The following is a 13698-nucleotide window of genomic DNA, read 5'->3' as shown; positions in this document are numbered from 1 at the left end:
TTTCCCAGACAGGAGATACAGAGCTTCCCGGTGGAGCCGGCCTCCACATTGCTGAAGGAGGTGCTGACGACAGGGGGACTGGAGAAGGGAGTAGAGTCGGTGGTTATCGGAGTTATTTTGGAAGAGGAGAAGGCACCACTGGAAGGGATCAAAGCAAAGTGGGAGGAAAAGTTGGGAGAGGATATGGAGGAGGGGCTCTGATGTGAGGTACCAGCCTCCCCGAACAGGTGCCGGAATGTGGCGACTAGGGGCTTTTCACGGTAACTTCATTTGAAGCCTACTTGTGACAATAAGCCATTTTCATTTCATTTCATTTTCATGATGGAATTAATGGGAGGAAGTACCAGGCATTTTACAGAAAAGCAGTTTTTAGTTGAGTTTTAGGTTGGGGTGTGTGCGGAAGTCAAGCATCTGCTGTCATTGCAGTTCAGTTAAAGATTTAACTGGGATCAGACCAGAAGCAGAAGTTGCCTGTGAACAGGATAGGCAGCTCCAACAGTGAGTTGAGATAGACAGTAGTTTGCAGTTGGTTCTGGAGCTGGAAGTCAAACTATGAAGACAATTTCTGAAGACTTCAGCTAGAAATACTGCATTGTTCTGACAGGGTCAGATCTCTTTCTTTAACCGGTGTCAAAAGATCTTTCTTTCTCAAAGTAGACTTTCCATACATTTCTGTACAGTAGGTATTCCTGATTGCTAGCTGTATTTCAAAGTTGATTGAGATCTGAGTTGGTTTTGTTGTTGAGGAATAATTGTGTCACTATATTGATTAGTATTGTTTAAGGGGTAATTGTAAGCTATTTTTCTTGTGTTTCAATGCTGTGTTTGTAATAAAGTTTGTTTTAATCTATATCCCAATGTAACATCTTTATGTGGAATTTGTCTTTGAATTTTGTGCAATATATAAATGCCTTTATTAGCCGAGTAAGAAGTTTTACAACACCAGGTTAAAGTCCAACAGGTTTGTTTCGATGTCACTAGCTTTCGGAGCGCTGCTCCTTCCTCAGGTGAATGAAGAGGTATGTTCCAGAAACATATATATAGACAGATTCAAAGATGCCAGACAGTGCTTGGAATGCGAGCATTAGCAGGTGATTGAATCTTTACAGATCCAGAGATGGGGTAACCCCAGGTTAAAGAGGTGTGAATTGTGTCAAGCCAGGACAGTCGGTAGGATTTCGCAGGCCAGATGGTGGGGGATGAATGTAATGCGACATGAATCCCAGGTCCCTGTTGAGGCCGCACTCATGTGTGCGGAACTTGGCTATAAGCTTCTGCTCGGCGATTCTGCGTTGTCGCGCGTCCTGAAGGCCGCCTTGGAGAACGCTTACCCGGAGATCAGAGGCTGAATGCCCTTGACTGCTGAAGTGTTCCCCGACTGGAAGGGAACATTCCTGCCTGGTGATTGTCGCACGATGTCCGTTCATTCGTTGTCGCATCGTCTGCATGGTCTCGCCAATGTACCACGCTTCGGGACATCCTTTCCTGCAGCGTATGAGGTAGACAACGTTGGCCGAGTCGCACGAGTATGTACCGCGTACCTGGTGGGTGGTGTTCTCACGTGTAATGGTGGTATCCATGTCGATGATCTGGCACGTCTTGCAGAGATTGCCATGGCAGGGTTGTGTGGTGTCGTGGTCACTGCTCTGAAGGCTGGGTAGTTTGCTGCAAACAATGGTTTGTTTGAGGTTGCGCGGTTGTTTGAAGGCAAGTAGTGGGGGTGTGGGGATGACCTTGGCAAGATGTTCATCTTCATCGATGACGTGTTGAAGGCTGTGAAGAAGATGTCGTAGTTTCTCCGCTCCGGGAAAGTACTGGACGACGAAGGGTATTCTGTCGGTTGTGTCCCATGTTTGTCTTCTGAGGAGGTCGGTGCGGTTTTTTGCTGTGGCGCGTTGGAACTGGCGATCGATGAGTTGAGCGCCATATCCCGTTCTTACGAGGGCATCTTTCAACGTCTGTAGATGTCTGTTACGCTCCTCCTGGTCTGAGCAGATCCTGTGTATATGGAGAGCTTGTCCATAGGGGATGGCTTCTTTAATGTGTTTAGGGTGGAAGCTGGAGAAGTGGAGCATCGTGAGGTTATCCGTGGGTTTGCGGTAAAGCAAAGTGCTGAGGTGACCGTCCTTGATGGAGACGAGTGTGTCCAAGAATGCAACTGATTTTGGAGAGTAGTCCATGGTGAGTCTGATGGTTGGATGGAACTTATTGATGTCATCGTGTCGTCGTTTCAGTGATTCTTCGCCGTGGGTCCGAAGGAAAAAAATGTCATCGATGTATCTGGTGTATAACGTCGGTTGAAGGTCCCGAGCGGTGAGTAGGTCTTGTTCAAACTTGTGCATGAAGATGTTGGCGTATTGGGGTGCGAATTTGGGTGCGAAGGCCACTGCCCTAGACTCGACATGTATGCTCAAGCCGACAGGAGTCGCGTCAATGCCAGATTCATCAGTCGCATTCACAAGACAGCCCCGAACGTCACCCAAGCACAAGGCAATGCCATCCGTGCTCTCAAGACCAACCGCAGCATCGTCATCAAACCAGCAGACAAAGGAGGGGCCACTGTCATACTGAACAGAACGGACTACTGCAAAGAAGTATACTGACAACTGAACAACCAAGAACACTACAGACAGTTACCCGCAGATCCGACCAAGGAACACATCCGCCAACTTAACAGGCTGATCAAGACCTTGGATCCAGATCTTCAGAGCACCCTACGTGCTCTCATCCCACGTACTCCCCGCATTGGAGATCTCTACTGCCTACCGAAAATACACAAGGCCAACACACCAGGCCGTCCTATCGTTTCAGGCAATGGGACCCTGTGTGAGAACCTCTCTGGCTACATCGAGGGCATCTTGAAATCCATCGTACAAGGTACACCCAGCTTCTGTCGCGACACGACGGACTTCCTACAGAAACTCGGCACCCATGGACCAGTTGAACTAGGAACATTCCTCGTCACAATGGACGTCTCGGCACTCTATACCAGCATCCCCCATGACGACGGCATTGCTGCAACAGCCTCAGTACTCAACACCGACAACTGCCAATCTCCAGACGCAATTCTGCAACTCATCCGCTTCATTCTGGATCACAACGTCTTCACCTTCGACAACAAGTTCTTCATCCAGACACACGGAACAGCCATGGGGACCAAATTCACACCCCAATACGCCAACATCTTCATGCACAGGTTTGAACACGACCTACTCACCGCACAGGACCTTCAACCGACGTTATACATCGATGACATTTTTTTCCTTTGGACCCACGGCACACTGAAATGACTACACGATGACATCAATAAGTTCCATCAGACTCACCATGGACTACTCTCCAAAATCAGTTGCATTCTTGGACACACTCGTCTCCATCAAGGACGGTCACCTCAGCACTTTGCTTTACCGCAAACCCACGGATAACCTCACGATGCTCCACTTCTCCAGCTTCCACCCTAAACACATTAAAGAAGCCATCCCCTATGGACAAGCTCGCCGTATACACAGGATCTGCTCAGACCAGGAGGAGCGTAACAGACATCTACAGACGTTGAAAGATGCCCTCGTACGAACGGGATATGGCGCTCAACTCATCGATCGCCAGTTCCAACGCGCCACAGCAAAAAACCGCACCGACCTCCTCAGAAGACAAACATGGGACACAACTGACAGAATACCCTTCGTCGTCCAGTACTTTCCCGGAGCGGAGAAACTACGACATCTTCTTCACAGCCTTCAACACGTCATCAATGAAGATGAACATCTTGCCAAGGTCATCCCCACACCCCCACTACTTGCCTTCAAACAACTGCGCAACCTCCAAACAAACCATTGTTTGCAGCAAACTACCCAGCCTTCAGAACAGTGACCACGACACCACGCAACCCTGCCATGGCAATCTCTGCAAAACGTGCCAGATCATCGACATGGATACCACCATTACACGTGAGAACACCACCCACCAGGTACGCGGTACATACTCGTGCGACTCGGCCAACGTTGTCTACCTCATACGCTGCAGGAAAGGATGTCCCGAAGCGTGGTACATTGGCGAGACCATGCAGACGATGCGACAACGAATGAACGGACATCGCGCGACAATCACCAGGCAGGAATGTTCCCTTCCAGTCGGGGAACACTTCAGCAGTCAATGGCATTCAGCCTCTGATCTCCGGGTAAGCGTTCTCCAAGGCGGCCTTCAGGACGCGCGACAACGCAGAATCGCCGAGCAGAAGCTTATAGCCAAGTTCCGCACACGAGTGCGGCCTCAACCGGGACCTGGGATTCATGTCGCATTATATTCATCCCCCACCATCTGGCCTGCAAAATCCTACCAACTGTCCTGGCTTGACACAATTCACACCTCTTTAACCTGGGGTTACCCCATCTCTGGATCTGTAAAGATTCAATCACCTGCTAATGCTCGCATTCCAAGCATTGTCTGGCATCTTTGAATCTGTCTATATATATGTTTCTGGAACATACCTCTTCATTCACCTGAGGAAGGAGCAGCGCTCCGAAAGCTAGTGACATCGAAACAAACCTGTTGGACTTCAACCTGGTGTTGTTAAACTTCTTGCTGTGCTCACCCCCGTCCAACGCCGGCATCTCCACATCGTCTTTATTAGCCGAGGCATAGAGTTTAAGAGCAAGAATGTTATGCTGAAACTAAAAAACTTTGGTTGGGCCACAGCTAGAGTATTGTGTGCCGTTCTGAAATCCACATTATAGGTGTGATGTGATAGCACTAGAGGAGATTTTTCAGGTTATTGCCTGGGCTGGAGAGTTTTAGCTATGAAGAGAGATTGAACAGACTTGGATTGTTTATCTTGGAGCAGAGGAGACTGAGGGGGGGACATGAATGAGATGTATAAAATAGTAGGCAGGAAGAAACTTTTGTCCTTGGTGAAGGAATCAATGACAGGGGGGCATAGATTTAAGGGGCGGCTTAGAGGGGATGTGAGGAAAAACTTTTTTTTCTTCTCCATAGTGTTGTGAGAGTCTGGAACTCACTGCCTGAAAGGGCGGTGGAGGCAGAGACGCTCATAACATTTAGAATTTTTTAATGAACGTGTTGCCGTGATTTCTGTTTATTTTTCAATGCCTGCCGATTTTCCTGCCAAAAGCTTTTTTCAGAGAGATTGAGGGAAGGATTACTTTGTTCATATGGGGAGGGAAGGCGGCCAGAGTTAGAAAGGTGCTGCTACAGAGAATTTGGAGGCAGTTTCGCCAACACTTCAGGTTGGGGACAGGGTCAAGCGAAATGCCGATTCGGGGGACCCACAGATTTGAGCTAGGGAAGTGGGAAGGCAATTTTCGGAAATGGGAGAAGGGGATTAAGACACTAAAAGATTTGTTTCTTAGTGGTCGGTTTGCAGGATTGAAGGAGCTGGAAGCAAAGTGTGGGCTGGAGCATGGGGAAATGTTTAGATACATGCAGATTCAAGGTTTTCCCAGACAGGAGATACAGAGCTTCCCGGTGGAGCCGGCCTCCACATTGCTGAAGGAGGTGCTGACGACAGGGGGACTGGAGAAGGGAGTAGAGTCGGTGGTTATCGGAGCTATTTTGGAAGAGGAGAAGGCACCACTGGAAGGGATCAAAGCAAAGTGGGAGGAAAAGTTGGGAGAGGATATGGAAGAGGGGTTCTGATGTGAGGTGCTCCGGAGAGTGAATGCCCCCACCTCGTGCGTGCGAGATTGGGGCTGATACAGCTGAAGGTGGTATACAGAGCACACCTCACGAGGGCGAGGATGAGCAGATTCTTTGAAGGAGTAGAAGATGTGTGTGAACATTGCGGGGGGGGGGGGGCCTAATCATGTTCATATGTTTTGGTCCTGTCCAAAGCTAGAGGATTACTGGAAGGAGGTTTTTCGGGTAATTTCTAAAGTGGTGCACGTGAAACTGGACCCGGGCCCCCGGGAGGCCATATTCGGGGTGTCGGACCAGCCAGGGTTGGAAACGGGTACGGGGGCAGATGTTGTAGACTTCGCCTCGTTGATCGCCCAAAGGCAGATCCTGATAGGTTGGAGAGCAGCCTCCCCACCCTGTGCCCTGGCGTGGTGGGGGGACTTGTTGGAATTCTTGACTCTTGAGAAGGTTAAGTTTGAACTGAGGGGAAGGATGGGAGGGGTTCTACAATTCATGGGCGTTATTCATTATGCACTTTCAAGAACTGGATAACATCGAACATTAGTTGGGGTGTGTGGGTGGGAGGGTTGGGGGAGGGGGGCTGTGTGTGTTAATGGCGACTATGGGTGATTCCTAATTCCTTTTTGTCATTTGTTTGTGTGAACATGCGGGCTAATGTTTGGGGTTTGGTGGGAGGATGGGATTGTTGTTATTGATATGGGGATTGACATATTTGTTACTGATTATTGTTTATTGTTGGTGGGTGTAAATTTGGGAGAAAATGTGAAAAAGGAGAATAAAAAATATTTTTTAAAAAACATTTAGCAATTTTTAGATGTGCACATGCGATCCCAAGGCTATGGGCCAAGTGCTGGAAAATGGGATTAGAATAGTTAGGTCATTGTTTTTGACCGGTGCAGGGTGACACACTGGTTGGCATTGCTGCCTACTGCGCTGAGGACCCAGGTTCGATCCCGGCCCCGGGTCACTGTCCGTGAGGAGTTTGCACATTCATCCCGTTTCTGCGTGGGTTTCACTCCCACAACCCAAAGATGTGCAGGTTAGATGTATTGGCCACGCTAAATTGCCCCTTAATTGAAAAAAAAAAAATTGGTTATTCCAAATTTATTTTAAAAAGTAAAAATGAAAATCGCTTATTGTCACAAGTAGGCTTCAAATGAAGTTACTGTGAAAAGCCCCTAGTCGCCACATTCCGCCGCCTGTTCGGGGAGGCTGATACGGGAATTGAACCCGCGCTGCTGGCCTTCCTGGGTCTGATTTAAAAGCCAGCTATTTAGCCCACTGTGCTAAAGAAATAAGTTTTTGACCGCTGTGGACCCGATGGGCCGAAGGGCCTTTTCTCTGCTCTATCACTGACTGAGCATACACAGTTGATGTGTAGATCGAGAATTCCAAAGATTCACAGCATTAAATGAAACCTTCCTCCTCGTCTCAATCCGTGGGCAGCATGGTAGCACAAGTGGTTAGCACTGTGTCTTCACAGCGCCAGGGTCCCAGGTTCGATTCCCCGCTGGGTCACTGTGTCTGTGCGGAGTCTGTACATTCTCCCCGTGTCTGCGTGGGTTTCCTCCGGGTGCTCCAGTTTCCTCCCACAGTCCAAGGACGTGCAGGGTAGGTGGATTGGCCATGATAAATTTCCCCTTAGTGACCAAAAAGGTTAGGAGGGGTTATTGGGTTACGTGGGTCGGTGCAGACTCGATGGGCGAGTGGCCTCCTTCTGCACTGTATGTTCTATGTTCTAAATGGCTGACCCCTTATTCTGAGACTATGCCACCAACTAAACCGGTTCCTTGACATATTGTTCTGAGAAACCGTCTGTAGTGCATTACGTGAACTGGCCTTCCAAACTACTACTTATCAACTTATAACTGTGGTGGGCAACCTGCGGCCCATCTGGGTTCTGAGTGCGGTCTGCGAGACATTTTGTTAACCGTTGCCTATGTCTAGGGTTGTCCTAATCTGCTGATTTAGAATCATAGAATTCCTACAGTGCAGAAGGAGGCCATTTGAGTCCGCACCAACCCTCCGAAAGAACACCCTACACATGTCCACTCTTCCTCCCTACCCCCCACTAAAGGGCAATTTAGCATGGCCAATCAATCTAACCTGTACATCTTTGGACTGTGGGAGGAAATCGGAGCACTAGGTGGAAACCCACAGACACGGGGAGAACGGGCAAACTCCATACAGACAGTGACCTAAGGCCTGAATTGAACACTGGTCCCTGACGCTGTGAGGCAGTAGTGCTAATGCGGATTTCTGTCCATGTAGTTTTTGTCTTACTAATGTAACTGAAGTGGTACACCTGTAAAGCAAGGACAAGTGAAGTGAGGTGCTTGCTCATGCACCCAACAGACTGAAAGCCGTGCACTCCCTTTGCATCCAAAGAGTAAATATTTATTTTGTTTTTACCATTTGAAGGTGATAGTTCTATTAATATATGAATGAGTAAACATTTTGTATAACTCACAATGAAATATTTGATGAGTATTAAATGTATTTAATCTTATTCATGGGGTCATGGTTAGTGAACTAGCCTGATTTCAATCTTTCTGCCCACTGAGATGAAGGAGGGCCACTTAATAGCCTAGGTTGGCCATAACTGATTTATTTAATTCCAGTCTGAGGGACAAAGGGACTTTTATAAAACATATAGCAATAAGCTCGTTGCTAGCTCTTAAATCTTGCTAGATCTTAAACTACTGAATTTATGTCTGTCTGAGCTTTCAACACAAGAATCTATCTGGCAGTCTCAGAGAAATTCTCACCTTGTTATCCCAGAGGAGCATTAAATTAGTGCTGCTTTAATTAATCCCCCTTCCTGTCCATAACAATGAACAATAAAGCCCCCACAATTATTGCATTGTCTTGTTACAAGCTCCTTCTTTCTTGATTACATACTCTGTCCAACAGTATAGCTACCCCCAATGGCTCTATGAATTAGTACAGCTACTCTTGGGGGCCCTAGGAATTAGCACAGCTAAACCCGGGGCCCTATGAATTATTATAGCTACCCCTGGGGGCCCTATGAATTATTATAGCTACCACCAGGGGCCCTATGAATTACTTCACTAATGTTTCCCCTCCTGTTTTATGCCTTTATCTCCACCAAACCAGTTCTAGTTCCTACTCTCCTGAGTAAAAGTATACTCCCAAAGAACAAAGAACAAAGAAATGTACAGCACAGGAACAGGCCCTTCGGCCCTCCAAGCCCGTGCCGACCATACTGCCCGACTAAACTACAATCTTCTACACTTCCTGGGTCCGTATCCTTCTATTCCCATCCTATTCATATATTTGTCAAGATGCCCCTTAAATGTCCCTATCGTCCCTGCTTCCACTACCTCCTCCGGTAGTGAGTTCCAGGCACCCACTACCCTCTGCGTAAAAAACTTGCCTCGTACATCTACTCTAAACCTTTCCCCTCTCACCTTAAACCTATGCCCCCTAGTAATTGACCCCTCTACCCTGGGCTCCCCTAAAGCTTATTCTAATAGTTGGGTTACTTGTTATAATAATGATGACTTGCCTGTTGCTCTCCAATATAATTTTTTCTGCAATGTGATAATTCTAGGATGTGACTCAGGCTTTGGAAAGACAATGGCTCAACACTTCGACTCCCTGGGCTTCGAAGTGTTTGCTACAGTACTGGATAAAAATGGACCAGGAGCAAAGGAACTGCTACAGGTCTGTTCGGAACATCTTACCTTAATTCAGATGGACCTCACTAAACCTGAGGATATCGAAAGAGCCTTGCAAATCACAAAAGAGAAGCTCGGTGAAAAAGGTAAAATAAACATGTTTTAACTTTATCTCTGTCGCTCAATCCCATTTATTTTTCCACTCTCTTAATTTTGCTGTCTACCTGGTTGGAATTCACTACCTAAAATTGAATTCGCTATTCTAGATGGTTTACCCTATTTTCTTTTCCAATTAAGGGGCAATTTAGCATGGCCAATTCACATGCCCAGTACATCTTTAGATGTAAGGGTGAGACCCATGCAGACACGGGGAGAATGTACAAACTCCACACAGACAGTGACCTGAGGCCGGGATCGAACCCAGGTCCTCGGCACTGTGAGGCAGCAGTGCTAACCACTGTGCCACCATGCTGCCCTCTGGGTACTTGAAACTTAACTACTTCCTGGGTTGATTGGATTGACCCCTCTCAGCTTAAATCTAATGTTAGTGGGAGAACTTCTGTCCAAATTATTGGTGGCCCTTTTGCAGACATGCACCACCTTTGGGGGAGAGAAAGGTAAACATGTTGTCTTTGTTTTCTATTGCAACTTACTGTGTACTTTAAAATGGGTGTGTGCAAAGTGGTTAGCACTACCACCTCACCGCACCAGGGAGCCGAGTTCAATTCCGGCCTCGGGTGACTGTCTGTGTGGAGTTTGCACTTTCGTCCCTTGTCTGCATGGGTTTCCGCCCCATGCTCCGGTTTCCTCCCGTAGTTGATAAATGTGCAGGTTTGGTGGATTGACTATGCGACATTGCCCCTTAGTATCCAAAAGGATGGGTGGGGTTACTGGGTTGTGGGGAAAGGGTGGAGGTGTGAGCCTAAATAGGGTGCTCTTTCCAAGGGCCAATGCAGACTCAATGGGCTGAATGGTCTCCTCCTGCACTGTAGGGATTCTATGATTCTATAATATCTAACTTCCGTCCTAAGATATGCTTCTCTTGGGGCAATTTTTTTTGTTTTGAAGGAAAGATAAACATTTTTGGGCTTGTTTTTAAAAAAAAAAAAAAATCCTCTTTAAACCAACTACATGGAAATAAATGAGACCAAATACTAGTCCTGGCCATTTTATACTTTTCAAGACTGCACTGCCATGGTAATAGGTATGCAACTAAAATGGAAGCTTTCAGGTTGGGCAATCAGGGATCAGACTGCACATTTAGATTTGCAATTTGGTGAATTCTCACTCCCTTTTTCGTGCTTTGTGTCCTGAACTGAAATCTCTCAGTTTTATTCTTGTATGTTGCACTGAGACATATGTTTAGTAGTCAGTGCAAGAGATAATTGTAGTAAAAACTGGAAATGTTCAGGTCAGGCAGCACCTGTGAAGGGAGAAACTGAGTTAATGGGCGCGATCTACTGGCTGTTCACACCGGTGGGATATCCCACGCCGGCACACGGGTATCCCAGGAACAAGGGAGTCAGTCACCATGAAATCCCGTTGACAATGGCGGGGTGGGTAAATCCTGCTGGCATGATGCCTCCGACGCCGAAAAACATGCGGTGGGTTGGTCGGTAGTCCCGTCCGATGTTTCAAGTCTATGACTCATCACCAGAACTGGGAGGAGAGGGAGATGAAATGACACGAGGGATAATAGTGCATGGCAAGGGGATGAGAATGGGACAAATAAAGAAATAAAAGATGCGCCTAGAGGAGGTGCAAATTGGATTGGCTGAATCATCAGCAACAACTGCTATATGGAAACAAAAAGGTGGCACAGTTTGTAATCTAAAATTCTGAGTCTGGAGGCTGCAAAGTGTCTAAGTCAATGGTAAGGTGCTATTCCTCCAGCTTAGGTTGAGCTTTAATAGAACATTCTAGAAGGCCAAGGGCAGCAGTGGAGTAGAAATTTTAAAATGTCAGGTAATCAGAATCTCATAGAATTTACAGTGCAGAAGGAGGCCATTCGGCCCATCGAGTCTGCACCAGCTCTTGGAAAGAGCACCCTACCCAAGGTCAACACCTCCACCCTATCCCCATAACCCACTGAAATCCCACCCAACACTAAGGGCAATTTATCCACCTAACCTGCACATCTTTGGACTGTGGGAGGAAACCGGAGCACCCGGAGGAAACCCACGCACACACGGGGAGGATTTGCAGACTCCGCACAGACCGTGGCCCCAGCCGGAATCAAACCTGGGACCCTGGAGCTGTGAAGCAATTGTGCTATCCACAATGCTACCGTGCTGCCCGGGTCATGCTTGCAAATAGAATGGTGTTGTTTTACAAAGCAATCACCAATTTGCGTTTGGTCTTCCTAATGTCGAGGGGACTGCTTTGTGAGCAGTGAATACAGTAGCCAAAATTGAAAGAAGTCCAAGTTAAACGTTGTTTCACCTGGAAGAAGTGTTTGGGGCCCTGGACGGTGAGAAGGGAGCAACTATAAATGGGCAAATGTTGCATCATCTAGATGATGAGGAAATGGGTGACTGTGTTAGGATCATTTGAGGAGTGAACCATTGTGTCGCAGAGGGAACAGCGCATTTGCAATATTGATGGGGTTGAGGAGGAGAAGTGTTTCACCTTCACGCCTGAGGTGGTGAAGATGATTGGCATGATCCATTGAATATGGAGGATGGTGGCATGGATGTTGAGGACAAGGGGAAGCCATTTGTGGTTCCAGGAGGGAGGGAATAGATGAATCGGCATTGATGTTCTCGAACCTGGTCAGCCGCAGTGAAGGGAGAAAGCAGAGTTCACAGTTGAAGATGAAGGAAGACCTATTAGAATCACTGGTGTGAAAGATGCCATCATCAGGACAGCTGGAAAGAAGAAAGGGTGGGATTTTCCATCACCCATGGTGTGCTTTGCAGAGGCGGCCATGGCCAGCAACGGAACCAAATGCACGTACATTCCGCTGCCGGGGAACCCAGAGCAGGGGGTCGCAGTCAGCGGGACCGGAAGAACCCACCAGTGGGAATGACCAGAAAGGTTAAGCCTGGGAGAAGAGGATAGAGTTTATGGTGATGTTGAAGGAAATGTAGACCGGATTATAGTGGATATTGTTCATAAATAGAGGCAAGTTGAGAAATGGAACAGTTAGAGATGGATGAAAGTAGGAAGTTGGTAGCAAAGGTGGCACAGGTACAGTCATCAAAGTACTGGGGGGAAGAAAGAGTTGAGAGAGGGGGTCTGATTTGGACTGGAACAAAGGAATATGCCGTATATCTCCTGAAAAGGCAGGCACAGCGGGGACCCATGCAAGTTACCATAGCAACATGTTTTATTTGGAGGAATAAAGTGGAGTCAAAGGAGAAGTTGCACAGTCAGCAATTGTTTAACGAGGGGGGGGGGAGGGGGGGGGGGGGATGTTCTTTGGAGGGTATTGCTAATGGAAGGGCCCTCAGACTGTCCTGATAGGAAATGGAGATGTAGAGGAATTGAGCATCCATGATGAAAAAGGGGCAATTAAGGACAGGGAACTTAAGTAGCAGGAAGAGTTAGAGTCAAAAGAGCCACGGATGTAAATGGAAAGAGTCCTGAAAAATGGAGGCGAGATGGGAAGAAATCAATTCCCTGTGGCGAATGCAGATTTAAACGATGCATCTGCCAGGTTAGCCCTGTTGTGAATCTAGGAAAGGAAGTGGCTGCAAGTTGTTCAGGGTTGGAGAGAAGATCTCCAGAGGAGCTCCAGCGAGGGACAGCCATGGAAAGAATAATGTCTGTTGTTCAGTGTTGAGATCATAATCTAGGAGGAGGTATCAAATTGGCATTCAGCCTTTCCAAATCGAAGTTGGTACACAAACAACGAGTGCCATCCTTGGCAGGAGGTTTGAAGATGACGTCAGGGTTGGACTTGAGAGAATGGAATGTACAAGTTCAGAGTGAAGTTGGTTAGAATGAGTGAGGGGAGCAGAGAAATTGAGATGGCCAATGCCTCCCCATAGTTCCCAATAAAAAGATCCAGATGATTGCAATTTGTTCTTCAATCTGAAGGAATAATTCATATCTGTACCTGTTCTTAACTATAAAAATGGCTTCAAAAGAGCATGAGACAGTTGTGATGTTTTGTCTTTTGTAAATACACTTTATTTCTTGTTCAGACAGATGGAACCCGATGGCATTGTAAACTCCAGTGCTTAGATACTCCCATGGACCTTCTATGACCATAAAAGGGGCTGATGAACCATGTTTTTATTCATGTTTGATGCAGTTTCTTCTTTTGCAACAGGATACAAACGGCCCGGTGTATCCAGACAGCCACAAAGCATGTGCAACCTAAAGATTGAACATGTAGTCTTGGCCCCAGTGTTACCCACCTCAACACATTCCTTCCTCCAAGTGATGTTCCTTAATTCAA

At 47.2% G+C, this 13698-nt stretch overlaps 1 protein-coding gene across 1 annotated transcript in view; it reads left to right on the top strand.

Annotated features, from left to right (window-relative positions):
- The window catches only part of LOC140430707 (11-beta-hydroxysteroid dehydrogenase type 2-like), a 126530-nt gene that overhangs the window by 98135 nt on the left and 14697 nt on the right, over nt 1-13698 (top strand). Inside the window, exon 2 of the mRNA XM_072518368.1 lies at nt 9227-9439. Coding sequence (XP_072374469.1) covers nt 9227-9439 — 213 coding nt within the window. The remainder of the gene's footprint in view (nt 1-9226; nt 9440-13698) is intronic.

This window comes from Scyliorhinus torazame, chromosome 10 (assembly GCF_047496885.1).
Source record: "Scyliorhinus torazame isolate Kashiwa2021f chromosome 10, sScyTor2.1, whole genome shotgun sequence".
Taxonomy (NCBI): domain Eukaryota; kingdom Metazoa; phylum Chordata; class Chondrichthyes; order Carcharhiniformes; family Scyliorhinidae; genus Scyliorhinus; species Scyliorhinus torazame.
The sequence above is the reverse complement of the archived record's forward strand: the minus strand, read 5'-3'. Positions and strand labels throughout refer to the sequence as shown.